Source organism: Sinohyriopsis cumingii, chromosome 19, assembly GCF_028554795.1.
Source record: "Sinohyriopsis cumingii isolate HCF-2022 chromosome 19, ASM2855479v2, whole genome shotgun sequence".
Classification (NCBI taxonomy): domain Eukaryota; kingdom Metazoa; phylum Mollusca; class Bivalvia; order Unionida; family Unionidae; genus Sinohyriopsis; species Sinohyriopsis cumingii.
Genome location: NC_142979.1, coordinates 35,011,897 through 35,034,226, shown reverse-complemented (window position 1 = coordinate 35,034,226; position 22,330 = coordinate 35,011,897). Strand labels below are relative to the sequence as shown.

Sequence of the window (22,330 nt, the reverse complement as noted above, 5' to 3'; positions counted from 1 at the left end):
ATGCTAGCCCATTTGATTTAAAATTTTCATCTCTAGTTTAGGCAAAAAGAAATAAAATTTAACTTTTTTTTGAAGAAAAGAAATCCAATTCATAGCATTTTTGGTGATCATCAATCTATTCTGAACATTGACATTATAAAGAACAAACTATTGATCTGGTCCATGTAAATATATGTAAAAAATAAAATAACCATAAATATTTCATAAGAACGCAGTGCATGTTCCTTCTCCCGCATTCTCAGATTTCACAGTTTAATACTACTTCATGAGTCAAAATTGATTACAATTATGAAGTATTTACAACACTAACATACCAAATTTAATGTTGCATTGCATACACAATTAACACCATAGAAATGCAAATTTACAGTGATATTAAATTAGTGGAAAACCTGTATAATATGAAAAAGTGAATGAAGGATTTTTCACAAATTTTGTTCATGTGACTGACATCCCTTGTAAAATTGTGGAATTATTCAATGTAAATTATTTTCCGTTTGATTATCTTTTGTTATTAATTTTAAAGATATGAAAATTGACCAAAACTATATTATAATAATTTGATTCTAAAGTGGCAATTATTGTTTGCTAAATTGTGATTTCAGATGAACATATACACGTACAAGAATTCTATACTGATTATGCACTATGTTAAGAGTATGACATAGTTTTAACTTGTGTTTGACTAGTCATTATGGTATTTTATGTAAAAACTTATTGGGGGAAAGCGATTACACAAGGCAAACAAGACTTCAGAAGTACCCGAAACAATGAAAAAGCAAATTTATTATTATAACTGAATGTTCACAAATGATTTCGATATCCCCATATGTAAGAAATATACACATTTCAGCTTGAAATAACTTAGTGGTCGAGATTTTGAAACAAAGTTACCAGAGACCAATATGACATTGGTGGATGGTGCATGTGTTTCAATGCGTGCTCTGAATTTATTTGAAACAATATCATAAAGACGAGTTCAATTTTGAATTCTGCACACACGAATTATGCATAAAACATTAAATTGTTAGAGCTTCCTATAACTTCAACATGGATGAAGCAAGAATATATTATTTCATACAAAGATGTGGGGGAGGGGCCAGAAAGCTTCCGACGTACCTGGAACATGGGAAAAGTCATTTATTCATATTGCTGATGTTCACCCAACATTTCTATATAACCATATGTATGAAATATGCAGATGTCACCTAGAAATAACATGAAATCAAGATTTTGCAAAATGTGATCAAGACCAATATTACAAATGTTGGACGGTACATATGTTTGAATGCTTCCTGGCGAATTTATCATGACGATGCGTTCATTTTTAGATTCAGCACACTCGAATTATGTAGAAGACATTCCATTTTTATTTATTCTAACATTCTGGAAAATTCATCCCCTGTTGCTTGTACAATTAGGAACTGAGACTGTGTACTATTATATTGTGCAAGAAACCTGTGTTGCTCTTTTACCTCCCCAACGTGGGGGAGTTAATCGGCCTTAAACATAGGAGATATCTTCTGGCTTGTCAGAAAAGGCCGAGGTTGCTCCAACTGTGTCCTCTTCGTCAAGGGACAGTTCGTCATCGGCGGTATGATAGTCAGCGGAAATAACGCTGGTCCGAAAAGACGGTCCTTCATTGCGTGTCTTTAGCTTCATCTCCTTTGTGTTATATGCAGAACACGTCTTCGGGTCACGCTCATAAAAGGTCTTGGTATCACTTTTTGAAAAAGTTTTATGTTCACGTTTAGGCAGTTCAGGTGGCTGAAATTCCGTTGGAATGGTCTTCATAAATGCTGTCGGTGGTGCCTTTATTTCCATCTCGGTTCCCTCCGATTCCACATTTCTCCTCGGTAAGTTCAATTCTCCAGACGGAAAAGCATTGAGTTCTTTTGCGCTATGGCGGATGTTTTCGTAGTATATTACGTCGTTGAAGCCAGCAAAATCGATTTCCCAGACCCCATTTCCATTATCAAACTCTTCAATTCTGTCAAACCGGTGGCCCCATAGAAGTTCGTTTCGCGTATAAGATGTCCGAGCTTGGTAGAATTCTCCAGTTGTTTCCAGTGTTCCTTCTATGTAGACTATCAATTCATTTTTCTCATTTGATAAATCTGCAGGCTTAACTTCCCAGAAGGGACTATCTTCTGTAATTTTATGCGTCACAACCATTGGCCACATCAAAACCAGCTTATCATCCATAGCATCAGCTTGGAATTTTACATTGTGTAGATAAAGAGGGTACAGAAATCCTTCATCCGTTACGTGACGTTTCACCATCACGCCATGGACCCTTGCGTTCAAAAGATGACTTTGTCGCATATCTCCAATCCGAATTTGCAGAACCAAGATTCCTCCTTCTTGAGAGACACACGCATTCTTGCTAAATTTCAATGTGTTTCGCCTTCGTTGTGGTTGAGCAAACTTTACGAATATAAAACCTAACAGAAGATTTTCCAAAAGAAGTTCAATTGTCATTTCCAAAAAAATCAATAGTACACCGCCATCACAGTCTGTGTTTGGGTAAGCAGTGCCATATCCGATCGTCGCCTGTGTTTCAATGGCAAACATCAAACAACTGTCAAAATTTTTTACTCCACTAATGCATGCGTTCCAGTCTGGATTATCAAGATTGTGTGCTTCGAAGTCACCATGACTGTAGCATATAAGCCACCAAATAACAGCAAAGAACAAGAAGCAGATAAGAAAGGCAATGAAAAAGAATGCAAAGGCGTATCGCCATTTTAGGTCTATTAGACTGGTATAAAGATCAGACAAAAACTTACGTCTGTGGCCATCAAGTCCAGTATAACGTATGCGATAACTTCCACATTTCTTAACGAGAGCTTGACGCTTGTATTCAATCGTTTTACTTCGGTTCCATTTACGGCGGAAGAGGTCTAGGAATGGAATATTGCTTTTCATCATATGGCTGTCATTATCCGCATATAAATAGATGGAGCCAACTTCTTCTTCCACTCTTTTGCTCATCGCTAAAGTAGAAAAACTTGAAATTTCACGGATATTTTTCCCTCAGTTAAAATCAGTGTTTAATTTCTAAACTACTATTCAAGGATTAGGATCTTGATCGACTGTTAGCATTCAGTGGTTGAATTGACTAGTTTGTCAGCCACGGAGCACTGTATTTAGATATTATCTCCTTCCATGCATTTAAAATCAGTTTCATGACAAGTTTGAATGATTTTTTGGGGGCTATGCGCATTTGGGATAAAACGAGGCTCCGGTAGATTTTTTTTTTTGTATTAAAACAAAAAAAAACAAACTGAAATTAATGCCTCGTTGAACGCTACGTATGAAACTTTCTTCATTACTCTAATTTGTCAAACAGAGTTTTTGAATGACAATTTTCTAAACAGGGACATGAGACAATTTAAAGTTTATGAGCCCCTCGCATTTTTTATTTGCATTGCTCGTTCATTTCTTTTAGATCAGTGGTTTCATGGATAGGGATATCATTGCCAAAGGGCAAAATTATGGACTACACCGATAAGATTCACACCTCTGAGTTTGGATGCGTCAGTTTGATAGATGGATACCCCGAGGGAATGTGATCGCCAAGTGACAAGATATTTGGTGGAGGTTAATTATCTACATTAGAGCGATCTTCAAACTTTGATGAAAGATGTTTTGGGGGGTTTTTTGTGTTTTTTTTTTGTTTTTTTTTTTTTGTAATGTAATACATCGTTCTTGAAATCCGATAATAAATCATTAGAAGAAACACGACAGTTTCAAACGGAATTTCGCTTTATCAATACTTGTATTTCATGGCATCTAAATAATACATCATTGTAGATGCCATAGTGTTCAATAAGATATTAAACTCGATTACAAGCAGTAAAAGAGGAACTAAGAGGGAAAATATTGATTTGTGAATGTAAATGTTGTGTCTTCTTCTGACATGGACCTTGATTAATTAGTTCAAAATGTTGGGAAACGGTGTTGTCACTGCACTGATATATATATATATATATATATATATATATATATATATATATATATATATATATATATATATATATATATATATATATATAACGAATCTATGGTCTTAAACAAAATAACAGTAAAGAGCGAAAAGCAAAAAGCTTTGTACAATTTAATAAATAATTCATTTCCATAAAATATAAAGTGAAAATGGAAAATAAAAACATGACGTAAGGTACTGTGAATAAAATCCCATATAATCCTAGAATTTCTAACACAAGTATTAATGATTTAATTTCTGAATAAACTTGTGGTATTCCAAAATAAAACCAGCTTCGAAAGTGTTCATGTGCCAGTGATGACATGAATATCAATGATGTGCCAACAGTCTTCTGTTGAATCACAATAATATCCAAGAGTATGTCTTTATTCGAATTTCACTATGCATCCAAGTCATTATTTCCAAGAATATTATTTGAGGTGAGCACTTTGTAGTTCCAGTGAATAAATAATTTGAGTAAATAAATTCCAGCCCAAAAATAATACTTGACACAGCAATAAGACTAATTTCTTTCTCAGAATTTATTGAAGGAATATTTTTTTATTCCCATAAACACGATTGTATATCTTCTACCTGGCTATGTCACAATTAGCACTTTCCCCAAAACTATTACCGATGGGAAATTTCATTCTAGAAGATTCCAAATGTTTCCAAGATTAAATCTTAGTTATAATTAGAGGTATGTTGCTACAATTATAATAAAGGACAAGTTAAAAACAATGTATTTGACTCATATCAAGATAATAATCCTAACATTTATCATTCAGACATAAAATGTAATCAATGATGTTGCGCAAAAGTGTCGCTGACTTTGGATAAGGTTATCTATACAGTTTTAAATTATCCATAGCATATAATGAAATTAAAAAAATTGAAAAACTAATAAACACTCATATATATATATATATATATATATATATATATATTCGTCATGCTGAAGTGTAGAATAACAAAGACATTCATTCTACTCGACGTGTAGCAAGCAACAAAGAAAGCGGTTACGTATATTCAGTGTAAACACATGTCATGAAATCAAAGGAGTGATTTTTCTCGTTTCGAGGTTGAGTGCATTATAAACAAATCTTTCAAATAATTGGTTTTAAACAAACATTTTTGTCAAACATTTCGGACACGGATGCATTTATATAGAGACAGACAGACAGAGACAGATGTGTGTGAATGCTTTTTACGTTTATAAATCGATAAATTTAGTGGTTATATTGGATAATAGAAAATTGGAGTTTTTAAGACTCTTCATAAATTGATTAATTAGTCAATTAGTACATTTGGGAGTCATACTGAATTCAAGGAACTTTATTGTAGTATGTAAGAAATGCCATATTATAAGGATATCTTAAGATATTCTCACTTATAAGAGATTGGTAATTAAATATACGAATAAGTATTTGTAGTAAGTGTTCTGGTCTTGTTTGAGGTATTTGGTATAAAATACCTATCTTCAGCTTTGAATTAACATATCTGTTACTTAGGTCAAATGTGTGTCGATACCTATGGACCGCTGACCATTACTATCGCTAGAAAAGTCAAATTACTTCACGAGATTTGCAGGCGAAGTGGCAACTTGTTGGACATTATATGGCTACAACAAATTCAAAACGCAGTAACTTAAACATTGTTTAACCATTTTGCATGACATTTTCAGTTGGCACTAAAATATTAACACTAATGGACATGTGTTAAGCGTAAAAAATACGTTCAATTTATATTATATGATATGCTATATTTCCATTATATATATATATATATATATATATATATATATATATATATATATATATATATATATATATATATATATATATATATATATATATATATATGTGTGTGTGTGTGTGTGTGTGTGTGTGTTTTCGTGTATAGAGACTTTCCGTGTATAGATTTAATAATTATTATTTTTTGTTTATAGGGTATCATTGTTAGGAGGATATTTATCAAACCAAGTAATTTGGTCAAATAGTAGTACAGCCATTATACTGAACCATATTCACAGGACTTCACGGTTTTTTGTGTTAAATTGTCCATAGCAAGATATTTTTATAGGACGTATTGGGATATTCACACCCAAAACAGCTTATGAGATACTCACACCCATAACAGCTTATGGAATGCTCACACCCATAACAGCTTATGACATACTCACATACATGACAGCTTATGGGATACTCACACCCAAAACAGCTTATGGAATACTCACACCCATAACAGCTTACGGGATACTCACACCCATAACAGCTTATGAGATGCTCACACCCATAACAGCTTATGGAATACTCACACCCATAACAGCTTATGGAATATTCACACCCATAACACCCATAACAGCTTATGGGATACTCACACCCATAACAGCTTATGATATATTCACACCCAGAATAGCTTATGGGATACTCACCCATAACAGCTTATGGGATACTCACACCCATAACAGCTTATGATATATTCACACCCAAAATAGCCTATGGGATGCTGACACCCATAACAGCTTATGGGATACTCACACCCATAACAGCTTAGTAACTAGAGTCAGGAATAATTTTTTGTATTAGGTATTTTGCGGCACGTTCGTTCCTACATGGCAGATGTACATTTCATAATCTATATTGATCTTTTATATGGATGTGGAGCAAGGAAAAACGATACCGGTGGCTTGGAGTCTCATGAAAGTGTGCTCCTTATAAACTTGAACAGATGGGGAAGCTTATTTGTGATATTAGCGCCTTTGGACCATTCACTTACAGCATCCGCTGTCGTAACGTCTATGAAAAAAGGTGAAACAACGACATCAAGCCAAACACAGGCAGTACATTTCAAAGCCACAAATACATTTTCCATGCCCAAATGTCACTTTTGATGCTAAACTATGCTCACCGTGCAAATATAGTCCCTTTCCACGTGTGATAATTTTGAAAAATAGTGCATAATAAACAGTTTGATGCAGTTAAAAACGGTTTAGGCAATGCTCTTTCTGAGTATTTTCTGCATGTCTTAAACCAGTGTTTCTTCTGTTACAGCTGGCCAGGTCTACTTTCTAACCGATTGTTTGTATTTAGTGTCCAGATACTGTTAAACGACCGCTCCGATGGCCTAGTGGTTAGAGCGTCCGCCTCCGATGCGGGAGGTCGCGGGTTCGAACCCCGGCCGAGTCATACCAAGACTTACAAACATAGTACTAACAGCTGCCTCGCTTGGCGCTCAGCAATGATAGGTTAGTGTTAGGACTGGTCGGCCTGGTGTCAGGATAATGAGACTGAGTGACATGTCTGTGGCATGATGCCCCCGTGCTGGACATCACTATAAACTTTCACATTGCAGACATCGTAGCGATATGCCTGGAAAATTGTTACAGCTACGTTAAAAATCTAAATCACACACACACACACTGTTAAGCAGCTTTAAGAGGCGTGCATGCCTTACAACAATGCCCGAATGTACTAACATTACGTGTGTATTTGCTAAATGATGAAGTATTTGTCCATGAGTTAGTATCAGCTTAATGGTTTCTTTGAACTGCCTTACTATCGAACTAAATCGTTCGAATGAATTTTCTATACGTTCATTGGATGATTTCTTTCTATGTGACATACGTTCCAAATTAGTTATAAACATGTCATGGTTTTGTTGCTGTGTTTCAGATGTGACATTGGTTCTCTTCGTCATCTACGTTGATCGACTATAACATTACTGTTTAATCTATGATCAATATACGATTGCATGTATATGAACTGTATTTGCATACTACTACTACTACTACTACTACTACTACTAATAGTAATAATAATAATACCACTTCTTCCAAATTCCTTTGAACATAATTATATAACATAGGTCACAGGGAGACAGAATTAATCCCCTATACCCTCTGCGTCTGTTTCTGTATCCAGCGTACGTCCACCACATTAGATTCTGCCAAATTGATTTGTCTCCCTTTCATTATAAGCCAAACACAGGGCTAGAAAGATGTGTAATTATAGCGAAAAAAATCGCGAAAAGAAGGAAGATAATCTATAACAAAACTCCCAAAACGAATAATCTTGTTGCGTATGCCTTGCGTGAATATGTTACCAGAAAGAAACAAGATACGGGTTTTAAAACTTTTGATAGGACTCGATACATAGATGAAAAGTTCATTGGTTTCGCCATTATTTCAGTCAAATGAAAAAGGATTTTCGGTAGAATAAATTCATTATGTAGCTTGTTCGTGCTTGCTCCAGTACGAATCGCACACTTGTACCATAAATGTTGTATAAAGTCACTAACAAAATATACTACTACTAATATTAATAATTATAATAATAATAATAATAATAATATGGATGTGATAATCAGTTATAGTGTATATAAATTACGATTTTATTTAAATTACAATTAAGGGAACCTTAATTTAGTAATCTGAATACATCCAGTTTACAGTGTATATTTACCCAGAACATTGAACGATTTATGTTTACAGACACACACAAGCACACACACACACACACACACACACACTTTTTGCTACTATTTCTCATATGAAGATCATGTGGACAAAAGTAACCATCAGATGCGACTGTAAGATAGCACCGAGTCGAATCCGTTGATCTTGTTCACTCTCTACCTTTCAGGATTAGACCATTACCAAAATTCATTTCCCATATAATTTAATGTCAATTTATTAAAAATTGTGAACAATTTCTGCATTAGATCAGTATACAAACCACATATGCCTCCATTTGCTAAAGTTAGAGAATTGTTTTCACTGTTAAAAACAGGTGCTGGGATATTTGTATAGAGCCCTGTGTTGTTAACAGGGGTATCCAATCCCGTTCCATTCCTAATAACTTAGTCTAGCACCAAGAGTTCGTATGCTATTTTGCCAGTAAGAAATGAAATGCAGGATGTAAAAATAAAAACAAAACTTTCAGTCGTAGTACATCGGTTGAAGTTTATGAAAGTAATAATGGAAAAAAATTGATCCATTACTAACTAGTGTATGGAGTTCAAAAGAAAATACCTAGTACCTCCCACCCACCCTTTTCTTTAGGGGACAGGGGCCAGTTTTTATGTACAAATGTAATACCGCAATCATAAAAAGTCAAATACACAAGTGAGGTCAAAAAGGTCCATACTTTTGGATACCTATATCAAAACAAAGCATAAGAATAGTATCCACTTGACCACAGAAGTCAATGGCAGTTCATAGCAGAAGACGTTTATGCACCCCGACCCAAAATTTCTACCTGCAATGTTCATGTCCGAAGATCATTTTTGACACCATGTGATGCTCACAGTGCAAACACAAGCTTTTTTCCTAGATGACGCTTCTGCCAAACGGTATGTACTAAACAGGCTGATGCAGCAGAAAATCGTTGCCATCGAAGCCGTTTTTGAGATATTCTACTTTCTCTAAACCCATCTGTTTACTGATATGGGAGGCTAACTCTTCTTCCTAGCCGACTATTGGTATTTCACTATCAACATACTGCAGAGTAACTATGGAAGGTGTACATGCCTGACATCAATTTCAAGAATAACACAAGCCCGAAACACCCAGTTCACGAATATATCCATATCTTCAAATAATAAACAATAATGGCTGAAAAAGTCACACCATAACCTTACGTTAAGAAATTTGCCAGGGGCCAATTTACGAAACTGGACCCTGCCACCTTAACACCACCACCACTAGTAGACTGATTCTCTGGCTGTATAATAATCACTGGTCAGATACCTTCAGGTACTGACATTGTTGATGAGCAACAGTGTTTAGATTTTACAAGCTTCATAAAGGCGGACAATATCACTAAAGGAATGTCAATACACAGGGATTCAGATATATTAAATCCTATCCATTTATAGCTTGTGTCTCTATTAAAATATGTAAATCACCAGAATTTTGTTACTTAAAATTCCGAGGGATCCAGTTAGAGGCACCAGTGAGTGCAATGGACGACAGACGTAAAATAATAGTATATGGTGAAAGGGAGATAAGCAATGAAAAAAGATCAAAATTATTTATATTATCAATCGCCATTTCAAGTCTATACAAACATAGTTAAACCTTTGAGGAAAATTCATTCCTTTACCCTAGACACTTCTGTAGAAGAGCAAGTATTTACCGTCTTTCCGGCCTAGCGACGACCTACCCACTTGGTATCATCACTAGAAATGTGAATATTTACGACCCAGCGACGGCCTACCTATTTTGTATCCTCAGTAGAAAGGTGTCTATTTAGGACCCAGCGACGGCCTACCCACCTGGTATCCTCACTAGGACGGTGTCTATTTACAACCCAGCGACGGCATACCAATTCGGTATCTCAGTAGAAAAATGGCCAAACCAATTGTACATCATGAAGTTCTACTAGCTGAAGTTCTCATTCTATATTTCATGTCATTATGGGGACCCAGAAAGTTTGATGGATTTAGTTTATTCTTGGATGTTTGTTTTCCTCAACATTGCTATCACACCACTGATTGCATGCCCAACATTATCGCCCTCTCTTCGTCCATCTTGGCATTTACTACCGTCTTACTAGCTATCTACTTTGTATCTCTGTACTCGAAGTGAGCAATAGAAGTGACGCCCACTAAAATATCGACATTAAATGAAAGAGATGAACGTAAGGATATTAAAGATTTGACTGCTGTTAGAGATTACATGTTTGAAGTCACCGATAATCAATGATGCGAGGAACTGTTGAAGGGTTCAGATCTGTCAAATGGAACATATAAAGAATTTTTATTACAACACTGGCGATGATGGCCATCTTTGCCGAGCAGCATTGTTATGATCGATTGTTGCCAACATTTTATTGTCCAACATATATAACAAATGTTTATATATGGTGACAAGATCACCTTTTGTCTGCCTAGATGGTCTATAAAAATGTTTTTGTTGTTTGTTTGTTTTTCATATAACGCACCGGTAGCTGAAATAAAACAACATTGTTGTCATCAAAACAAACGCACTTGAATACAGAAATGAAATGAAGGCGCAAAATGAAGTATGAAAACAGAGGAAGCAAACAAGAATAAGAAAAGAAAGAAGAGAAAGAGAAGATATACACTGAGAAAATAAAGGACGTATATTTTTTGTAAAGCTATTACTTATCCATAGAGCGCTGCGTATGGTAGAGGAGGCATGTACTCTTCCTCTGATTGCCAATTAAAAGTTTCTATTTAAGGTAGGTTTAGTACACTTATATATGCGCGTGCGCATATATATAATATATATATATATATATATATATATATATATATATATATATATATATATATATATATATACACATAGGCTGGAATAAACAATAACAAAGAAAGAGTGAAAACAACAAACTTTTCAAAATTTAACAAATAATTTATTTTCCTAATTCTATAAAAATGAAAAAAGGAGAAGAACTTACGGTTTAAAGAATCAAATCCAAATATAATCTAAGAATAATCAACGAATTAAATTGCAAAAGTCCTTGTAATAAATGTTCTAATAATTTCAAATTCGAATCCTGATGGAAAATCCAAGATGGATGACGATGACGTATGCTGTAGTCAGTACTGTGCTTATCCACAGTTCCTTGTAGAAATAAAAATAATGGCACTCCGATGTTGGTAATACAAATTAAATTTGTAAGCAATGTCTTCCAAAAGTTCTGTGTGAGCACTCCCCAAAATATTTCCAGAGAATAAAGAATAATCTTTTTGAAATCCACCTGATCTGGAGCATTATTATAGCTCAAATCTGGCTACAACAAATTAACTTGACATCAGTATGAAAAGCCCAAAACTGAGAAATCTCTCTGAAAACAAAGATTATGTTGTATCATACGACGCAGTTTCGAAATTACCCCAAGCTGCGAAATCAGAGATGGTGGGTCACATGATTATATTTATATCACATACACAGAATATGGCCTTAATTAAACCAATGATTGTATTCCCAGAATACAAAAAAGTGTTTACTTCTTAACCCACGTATTCCCATCATGGCCTTGACAACAACCAATCATTTTAAAATAAAATAGAACTTTGTTTAGTAATTCTGAATCCAGGTCAGGATTTAGATCAACACCTGTTGTTTATAAACTAACAGTCAAGGTCAAACAATTTTCTGAAAAAGTATCATCTCTAGTGAATACATTTACATTACAATAGCATGTAAGAAAAAGAAAAATTTAAAACTGACAAACAATTAAAAATAATATGTGTATATATATATATATATATATATATATATATATATATATATATATATATATATATATATATATATATATATATATATATATATATATATATTGACGCCTATATACCAGGCATAGGATATTCATGGCGGCCAACATAACTGGTAGGTGAAGAACCGGAAAAATCACTGTAAGAATCACCGACCCACGGGAAATTAACAGTAAGCTTTCTCACATATCCACATAATCCAAACCCGAGACTCGAATCCAAGAGGACAGAGGTGAGATGACTGTGACAAGTACAGGCAAGCGCTTTAGATCAATAGGTCACTCAGGACCCCTACTAAGGAGAGGTGAAAGCTCTGATTCATTCTCTCCACAATATGTGACACTTATAAATACAGAGGATAGTTCCTATTCCTGGATCCTGCATTATATCTTCAGAGACACTGTTGTCTGAAATAAATGTGTATACATTGAAACTAATAGGATCAAATAGGTTAGAGTTATAATTCACTCCAAGCAGGAATCGAACCTGTGCCACAAGTAACGGCACATATTGTCTACCACTCGCGTACCAGCGCCCGAACACTCCGCGCAATGCACTCATCCCCAAAACTGGATGGTCGAAGATAAGGACTCGAGGTACAAAATAATTCATTTAGTATGTAAGTGGAATTAAGCATTCAGCTCTGTGCACTAACCAGCAGGATTTCGGTTTAGAAATTGAAAGTATATACATGAAATTATACTTATCAATTGGCACATATAAACCAAAGAGAAAAGCTTTTATCCCTGCGACCCACGTTATCTCTCTTGACACGTTATTTTAATGAAATAAATTCTTTATATAACACACAAATATATACAGACCGTCGAGAGAGGTATACATCATTCCAAGCAAAAATCAACACAAAAAATTTAAAAAATAATGAATCGAAAATACTAAAAGCAGCATACTAAATGAATATGTTTCATTGTTGGTACATTGTACTTCTTAAAACCATTGTTATGTCAAATCTTATTTTAGTAAATTTAATAGCAAAAACAGACGGACGAAAATAAGAATAAAAAAGACACTTTTTAAATTTTATTTGTTATAAAAATTTGCCATTTTGAATGATTCGTCTTTTCTATTCTGCTCTTCGGCACTATTTTGCACTTCTGTGTCATTTGCCCGTATCATTTTAGCTTGTTTTGAACATATTTCCTTTTCTTGGACTGGATGGGATAGGTAAAATGATTTTAAAAATGGTATGATGTGATCTGTGACATAAGCGTCTTTAGGTTTTTCTAAAGTTTTGCCAACCACAATAATAGTCAGCCGATGGAACACGATTATATCGTTTTAATGGTTGTAATATTCTACTTCTTGTCGTTTTAATTAATCTTACGTTTTTATTATTGTCAAATTGCCGTTCTTGCACTTTTTCATGTATTTTCAATTTTGCTCTTTAATTTTTATCTTTTTGTTTATTTTCTTGCACATTTGTGCATTCCTTGTGATACGATTTTAGGTATGAACATTTGGGTAAAACTCAGTTTCATCATTTTGGTCTTGACATTTTGGAAAAGGTTTTGAAATCCCTTTTTTTGTACACAATTGATTTTCAAATAAATGTTCACTAAGTAGCTAGATCCTCCGCCTCGGATGCGGGAGGCTGTGGGTTCGAACCAGGCCGAATCGTACCAAAGACATAAAAATCGTTTTATCAGCTGCCTCGTTTGGCGCTCGCCGTTAAGAGGGTAGTATTAGGACTGGTCGACCTGGTGTCAGGAAAATGTGACTGGGTGGGACATGATGATACATGCATGTGGCATGATGCCCCAGTGCTAGACATCACTATAAACTGCCACACTGCAAACATTGTAACGATATGACTGAAAAATTGTTAAGCTACGTCAAAAATTAAAAATCACACACACACGCACATGGTATGCTAATGCTATTTATTCGTATTTATAAATATTCTGTATGTATTATCAGTCACCATCGTCACCAGATGTAGCCTAAAGGTCATCATCACCAGATCATGGTCACTTCCTATGCAATGAGTGCCGTTTGCCAACCGTCCTGGGTTCGAATCGCTGTTCAGTGATCTGGTGATGATGACCTTCAGGCTACATCTAAAAAATGTCAAGAAAGAGAGCCACACAAGCACAAAATTTGATTTCGAGAAATAGAAGGATTCCGATGTTACAAAAGCCTTTCGGGCAATGTTTGGTGGGAAATTTGCACCGCTAACCATTCTCGATGCTGACAATACCGATATCGACCTGTTGATCACCACCTTCAATACAACAGCCAGCGAGATCCTTGGTAGACATCGCCCAGTCAATAAGCTCTAGGTGACAGCTGAGGTCCTGAACCTGTTTGACAAGAGGAGGGTTCAGAAGGGGCAGAGCAGTACAAGGCAGTCAAGAAAAGCATGCAAAAATTAAAAGAGAACTGGATAGAGGGACAGTCCAAATACATTAATGGAAACTTGAAAAGGAACAACAGCAGGAAAGCATGCCAACTGATCCGTGGTCTAACAAGCACAAAACAACGGCAGATTACCTCCTTACAGGATAAAGCCAGAAACTGCCTCACAGAAGAAGCATATATTCTGGAAAGATGGACAGAATACTGCGCAGAACTTCACAACCACCGAGCCACAATAGATCCAGAGGTACTGAACGTCCCTGCATCAACTAACAACGACAATCACCCTACCCTACGTGAGGAAGTAGAAGCCGCAGTGAGATCAATGAAAAAGAGTAAGTCAGCAGGAGTGGACAACATCAAAGCAGAACTGATCCAAGCTGGGGGAGAACCAATGATTAGCGCCTTCACAAACATCTGCATCAAGATCTGGCCAACAGGATTATGGCCATCGCCGTGGACCCAATCACTGACATCACCCTCCCCAAGAAAGGCAACTTACGACAGTGTCAAAACCACCGTATAATCAGTCTTGTAAGCCACCCAAGCAAAGTCATGTTAAGGATACTGCTGAACAGACTAAAGTCGCAGGCTAAAAGGATCATTGCCGAGGAGCAAGCATGGTTGAGAACAGAGCGCAGCACAACAGAGCAGATCTTCAATCTCAGGATATTGTGTGAGAGGTACCTCCAACACCAACAAGATCTGTACCACGTTTTTGTGGATTTCAAGAAGACATTTGACAGGGTAGGCATGCAGCCTTGTGAGCGACCATACGACTGTACAACATCAATGCCAACATCATCACAGTAATAGAACACCTCTATGACAAGGCCACCAGTGCAGTATACTTCAACGCAGCATAAGGAACTGGTTCAGAACGACAGTCGGAGTCAGACAAGGATGTCTGCTCTCTCCCACACTATTCAACATCTTTCTGGAGAGAATCATGATCGACGCGCTTGAAAAACAAAGGGACGGTCATAATCGGAGGCAGAACAATCACCAACTTAAGTTTTCCTACAACATTGATGGACTAGCAGGAAATGAGCGAGAATTATCTAGCTTAGTAGAGATCCTCTTCAAAACATCTGCAGCCTACGGCATGAAAATCAGTGCAGAGAAGACTAAAATGATGACCAACAGCGCCAAGGACATCAGCACTGACATCTGGGTCCAAGGTACGAAGCTAGAAACAGTCCACTCACTGCTTCAAGTATTTGGGGGCAACTGTAACAGATGCAGGATCAAAGCCTGAAATACTCTCCAGGATTGCACAGACAACAACAGAACTGACAAAACTAAAGCCCATCTGGAAGGACAAGAACATCGCACTCAGTTCAAAGGTCAGACTGATGCACTCACTGGTGATCTCCATACTTCTTTACGCCTGCGAATCAAGGACAATAACAGCTGACTTAGAGAAAAGGATACAGGCCACAGAGATGAGATGCTTCCAAAAGATCCTCTGCGTCACATGTCACCAATGAAGAAATACGGCAAAGGATAAAACAGGTCATTGGGCCTCAAGATGACCTCCTGATCATAGTGAAAAAACTTAAACTGCAGTGGTATGGACATGTCTTACGATCATCAGGACTTTCCAAGACAATCCTGCAAGGCACTGTACAAGGAAGAGGAAAGATAGGCAGGCAACGAAAGAGGAAGAGGTGGGAAGATAACATTCGAGGGTGGACAGGCTTGACATTGCGCGACTATCTGAGAAAGACGGAAAATCAAGAGGAATGGAGGGAGCTGGTTGTTCGGTCTTGTGCGGTGCCCCATCGGTGTACCAGACCACGGGACTGATGATGATGGTGATGATTATCAGGCATTCTCCTGTAGATTCCAGGGATATTACTTTACTTTCTATTTGGTGTATATTTGTAATCTTATATAATTATTTCTATATGCCTTGATTTTAGTGTTAAGAATCCGAAATGACTGTACAGATGAGAATAATTACTAGCTTGACGTGTGGGTATGACTGCTACGCACGGATACTTATACCACCGATTGTGTAACATGATTTTTCTGTTATGTGTGCAAGGTCGAGATCGTATAAGGGTCGGTGCTTACAGGCAAGGCAATGAGTGCCTTTTGCCAACTGACCTAGGTTCGAATCGCTGTACAGTACCAACTAAAATGTTCTTACAGCAGCAGGGAAGTTGTACAGACCAGCGTGAACAGACAAAATAAATCTTCCTACGAGAACATTCTCCGTAGAAGCCTCGGATTCCACTTTTACGGCCTTCTACGGAGATCAAATTTCATGCATTTCAGACCGGATGCATTGGTTGGTCGCGCCGGTGTGTTAGTAAATATAGCACCCGAGACAGGAAAAATAATCTACGGAGAGAGTTTTTTGTGTTAATTTTTTTGTTGTCTCTGGGGGCTGCTTTTCCCAATTTTACGTCGCATTAAAATAATATACTTGAAAATAATATGAGTCGGAAAACTAGCACAGTTGGAGAGCCTCATTCTGCTAGATTAGCGCGAGAGCAATTAGCGTCACTAAAGAAACTTATTCCAGCAAAACAATTATTTAAGAAAAATGTTCGTGATTACGAAGATACGCAATATGGAATTACCGAGATATCGTCGAAGTGGCTAAAGCCAGTCACCGAAACCGTCGAGAGAGTCGCATATGGTGAGAAAAAAGACGATAAGGAACTCAGGAAGCGTGGAATTGTTCCCATGGTGAAAGATATTGAGGAACACACTCGAGTAGTTCCAGGTCAACTTGAGCAAATTCACCAAGGACAAGCACAAGAACGAGTACGAGCACAAACAAAAAATCTACAAGAAAAATTGAGGAAAGCACAAATACGAGCACAAGTACGAGCACAAACACAAAGGCTAGAAGAACAATTGAAACAAGTACAAGAACAACCACAGCAAGAAGAAGAAGAAGAAGAAGAAGAAGAGAGAGGCGATAGAGAACCTTGGGAAATAATAAAAGATAAATTTACTGATGATGGTTGGAATACGATGGAAAAACAATTTAAAATATCTGGTGATAATATTGATGAACTTGGTGCATTTGCTGAAGATTCTTTTAGCGTTAGGGCGAAATTTTTAACGAAGGATGGATTAAATAAAATTAAATCGCGAGATCTTTGGTACAGGAATATATACCGAGCTAGAGCTAATATACACAGGATAGCTGGGGGTGACCAGATTTTTTATCGATTTTACAAATCTGCACAGGATAGATTTGTGTATAATATGAGTCAACCTAGGGGGAAAGGAAAACCTAAATCTTCGGTGACGCCACAATCTTTGAAAACAGAGAAAATACCACAAATAAAATCCATCGATGAACCTTCTGCATCCATTTCCACAGAATCGAAAGCCAGAATTGCAGGAAAATTTCTTCACACACAATTCGAAGAAAGTTCCATCGATTATTTCAACAAAAACGAGGATAATTTAATCAACATTGCCAGATTTGGCTTCGATGAAAGAAGCAAATATTTGAAATCTGGGCGTGCTAATAAATTTACTAAAGAAAATTGGGCTCCCGTGGTATATTTTGCTTCAAAAAAACAATCCATTAATCTTGATGACCCGGGTTACCAAAATTTTATGGGAAAAATAAAACAAAAAGAAGAAGAAGAAAAAGAAGAAGAAGAGGAGAAATTCGAGGATGTATTATCGCCATCGTCGCAAATGTCTCCAAAACCAAAAACAGGAAGCGGATATACTGTTTGCCCTGACAGCGTTGTCAACGATGTATCTCGCCTCGAAATATTAATCGGAGGAAAACGAGCCGGAAATAACTCTCGTGAAATAATCAACGAGGCCTCATATATTTGTCAGCGATTATTCCGTGGTGGTGTCATCGACTCCTACATTTACAAGCAGCTCAGTAATGAACTCATCGATTAAAACAACATAATTGAAATAACATGATTGTTCACAAACATCAGCGCAGACCTAGACAGGTCCGCATAGTTAACTCTCGATTGCCTGTATATAAATATATTCACGGCAATGGACTCGGAGTTATCGTTAAAAGTTTCGTCACGCGGGTAGTCCCTAAACCAGGACCCGCAGCTAAGCAAATCGCATCAAAAGCAACAGGAAAGATCGGCGAGACTGTCATCTCTGGTATTGGTAATTTGGCAACTAAAGGCTTCGATGCTGTCAAAAGCAAAATATCAAATTTAATGCGTAAAAAACAACCTGTCAAATTACCTAGCACCAGCGAAATGCCACCCGAAGTCAGTAAAGCTATAAACGACGCAGCAAATAAAAAAATAAATGATCTAGCGCAGGAAGTTGCTAACGCAAATCTAGCACAGGAAGTCGCAAATACAAGCTTTATTTCAGGCAGTGGTCTTCGTTTTAGATGAAATTCTTATTAATAAATGTTCGCACAAGTGTCAAATGAAGTGTTCGACATGGACGAGCCTGTAGGCAGAGACACATCCTTGCGAGATTTCCAGTATTTCTCGTATGACGCAGTTGAACCGAATACATCTAATCGCTTGGAAATTCAAGTTCACGACACAACAAGATATTTTCTTCCATCTGAGGCGTATATCGAAGTTGTCGGGGAAGTTATTAAAACGGATAATACCGCCTATGGAGCAAATTTTAGGGTCGGATTTGTCAACAACGGCATTATGGCGTTATTCAAGAGCGCCACTTACATGATCGACGGAAGAGAAATTGAGTCAATTACCAATGATGTTGACTTAGCAACAACGATAATAGGCCTAGCTAGATACTCGGATGATTTTACTAGATCAGCTGGCCCTAGTATGATGTTCGCCAAAGATAATTCTGATCTCCCCGATAGTAGGCCGTTTATCGTTAGACAACCAAATAATCACGCTGGTAATGTTCTCGCTGATGTCGAAGATATGATTATTAGTGCTAATAATGATCATAATCTCGGATTTGCCACGCGAAAATCTATGCTGCAAGGAGGTCGCAGAAGAGTCTCTTGTGCTATTCCGTTATCCCATATATTCGGATTTTGCAGGCATTTCAGGAAAACCATCTACGGAGCAAAACACACCGTAACATTTGTCAGAAAAGGAAATAGCGATGATGCTATCTGGCGAGAAGGTACTATTGATCCCGCTACTAATTTGCCACATGCCAATGATGCCGCGAATAATGGCGGCCAGGTAAAATTGCTTAAATTTACTTTGTGGATGCCAGCAATAACCCCGTCAATAATCGAGGAAGAAAAATTATTATCATTCATGAACCAAGGCGGTAAATCTGTCATGTCATGGCTGACAACAACAACAGATTCCACAAATACCGATATTGATGGTGATTTTACCTGGCGTATTGCATCGCAGCAAGGTACCTCTGCACCTAGGCATATCTTTATTGCTTTTTTGCACACGCGAAGATATCATCAAATGTACAGCCACATGATATTTGATAGCATACACGCAACAAACGTATCACTGAGAGTAAATGGCCAACAAGAACCATCAGAGGAAATATCAATTAATTTTGAAAATTATTCGACAGCTCGCGCGTATCATCGCTTGTTGTGTTTCATGGGTCGTGATCAAAATATCGATACCGGATTGCAAATATCGCAGCTGGATTTTAATAAACTTTATCCGATCTACTATTTTTCCCTGGAGCATCTCGATCTGGTAAAACAATCCGTCGTCGATATCCATTTCAAAGCCAGAATTCGCACGGGAAATAATTTATATAAAGCAATCGCGGTGATTCTCAGCGATAGAACAATGATCTTGGAGGGAATTAGTGGCAGAATGAGAGTCATTGACGCTCCTGTCGAGAAAATGTAACTTTAAAATCGAAGATTTTAAGATTTCTAAATTTAGATTAAACGATTATTAATATGCCATACGAACACGTCAGCGTAACTCTGACCCCGGGTCAGATGAAAAAACTCCAAACAGCAACAGCAAAGCGATGCGGTACGAAATTAACCCTGAAAAATGATCAAATTCAGGGCGGTCCTAACAAACTGTCGCTAACTAAAAATCAACGTGAACGTTTCACCAAAGCCAAATCAGCGAATTCTGGCGTTCATGTGAATCTTAGTATAGGTGCCATCAGAGACATGGTCAAAACGGGCGGAATTTTCCCTCTGCTAGCCGCTATTCCCGCGTTAATAGCAGGTGCAAAAGCGTTAGGGTTAGGTGCGGTTGGAGCCGCAGGTGCTAAATTAGCGCATAAAGTAATGGGAGGGCGATACGGTAAAAAAAAGGGAAGCGGCCTCTATCTAAGACGACCTCCCATGTACGGATCAGGCCTTTATCTAAGACGACCCCCGTACGGATCCGGTCTGAAATTAGCCTACCAGCCTCAAATTTAGATTTATTCAACGAAGCAAAGAATAAAAAAATAAAATTTTTCAGAGGCGTATTTATGCGGGATCAACTACCAGAAAAACCAAACCCCACCGAGACAGGAATAATAAATCTCGATTCAAATACCGGCCCTGGCACACACTGGGTCGCCTACGCGATTAATCCTCGCGAAGTTGTTTACTTTGACTCATACGGACTAGCGCCACCAAAAGAATTTATCGATTACGTGTCAAAGTTAAATATTCCAATTTGGTATTCGACACTTCCGACGCAGACGTTAATGGATCCACCGATATGCGGTCCTGAATCAATTAACGTCCTCGATGCAATTTCAAAATCATCCGGTCCGTATCATAGAATCGTATTTGAATATGCCATAGATAAATATCATGGTTGATATTTACGGTAGATTTATCTACAGGAAGAAGGAAGCAGAAGTGACTGACGTCGATCTATCAAAATTCGCAACCAGGGATGATATTAATAATCTTCTATCGCTGTCAGAGGTAGATCCTGGCGAAGTTGCTATTTTTCAGAGCCGCGAAGGAAGATTACAAACAAGCAACGTCAAAATAACTGATATAATCAAGCGAGACGAATATAACGATCGCATTAATCAATTTACTAGCCTGTCAGATTCGGTATCAAAATCCATCGCTGATATCGCCGATATTATAGCGAAGTTACCCCTGAAGGCTAATATCGCGGATGTGGAAGAAAAGGACAACGAGTTATCAGCAACGTTGCTTCTGAAGGCTGATAAAGCATTACACGACGATCTTCAGGACAGAGTGACAAAAAGATTAAACAGGCTAAATAACGATCTTAAAAAACTCGACGATACTTTGACTAAATTTAGCAAAAAATTTGAGGAAGATATAAAAACATCCAGCGATACTTCCTCCGCCGCAAACGAACTAGCAAAGAAAAAGCCGATCAAGCATCGCATGACGATCTTAGCGATAAAGTAAGAAAAATTAAAGAGGATATTACTAATATTCTCGCCGATATTACCGAAATAAATATCGTAATGAGTCAGAAAAGCGATAAAACATCATACGATGATCTCAGCGAGAAAACGAAAAAAATCAACGAGGATATTACTAAAATCAACGATGAAATTAACGTGGTACGTGAATTAGCGCGTCAAAAATTCGATACATCAGTGTACGGCGGAGAAATTCGAGATTTAAACACGAAACTTCTCGACGCAACTACAAAAATTAGCGATATTAACACAAAAATATCGTCAATGAATCTTGGAAGATTAGCGCGTATTTCGATACCAGCGGAGGTAGAAACAAAAAATCTTCCCTGCCATGTACCATTTGTGGTAAAAATACAAGATATTGAGTGGACACCTGAGAATAACACATTTAGCTTTACCTCGCCAATTACTGGC

At 37.1% G+C, this 22,330-nt stretch overlaps 2 protein-coding genes across 2 annotated transcripts; one reads left to right on the top strand and one right to left on the bottom strand.

The window, feature by feature from the left end:
- Nucleotides 1-1,119: 1,119 nt before the first annotated feature.
- LOC149775429 (G protein-activated inward rectifier potassium channel 3-like) lies at nucleotides 1,120-3,063 on the bottom strand. The gene has a single exon (XM_089944055.1). It carries the CDS (start codon nucleotides 2,992-2,994, stop codon nucleotides 1,504-1,506), a length of 1,491 nt encoding a protein of 496 aa, XP_089800181.1. The 5' UTR covers nucleotides 2,995-3,063; the 3' UTR covers nucleotides 1,120-1,503.
- An 11,552-nt stretch (nucleotides 3,064-14,615) lies between these two features.
- On the top strand, nucleotides 14,616-15,137 carry LOC149775428 (uncharacterized). Its single transcript, XM_089943477.1, has one exon. It carries the CDS (start codon nucleotides 14,616-14,618, stop codon nucleotides 15,135-15,137), a length of 522 nt encoding a protein of 173 aa, XP_089799603.1.
- Nucleotides 15,138-22,330: the final 7,193 nt, after the last annotated feature.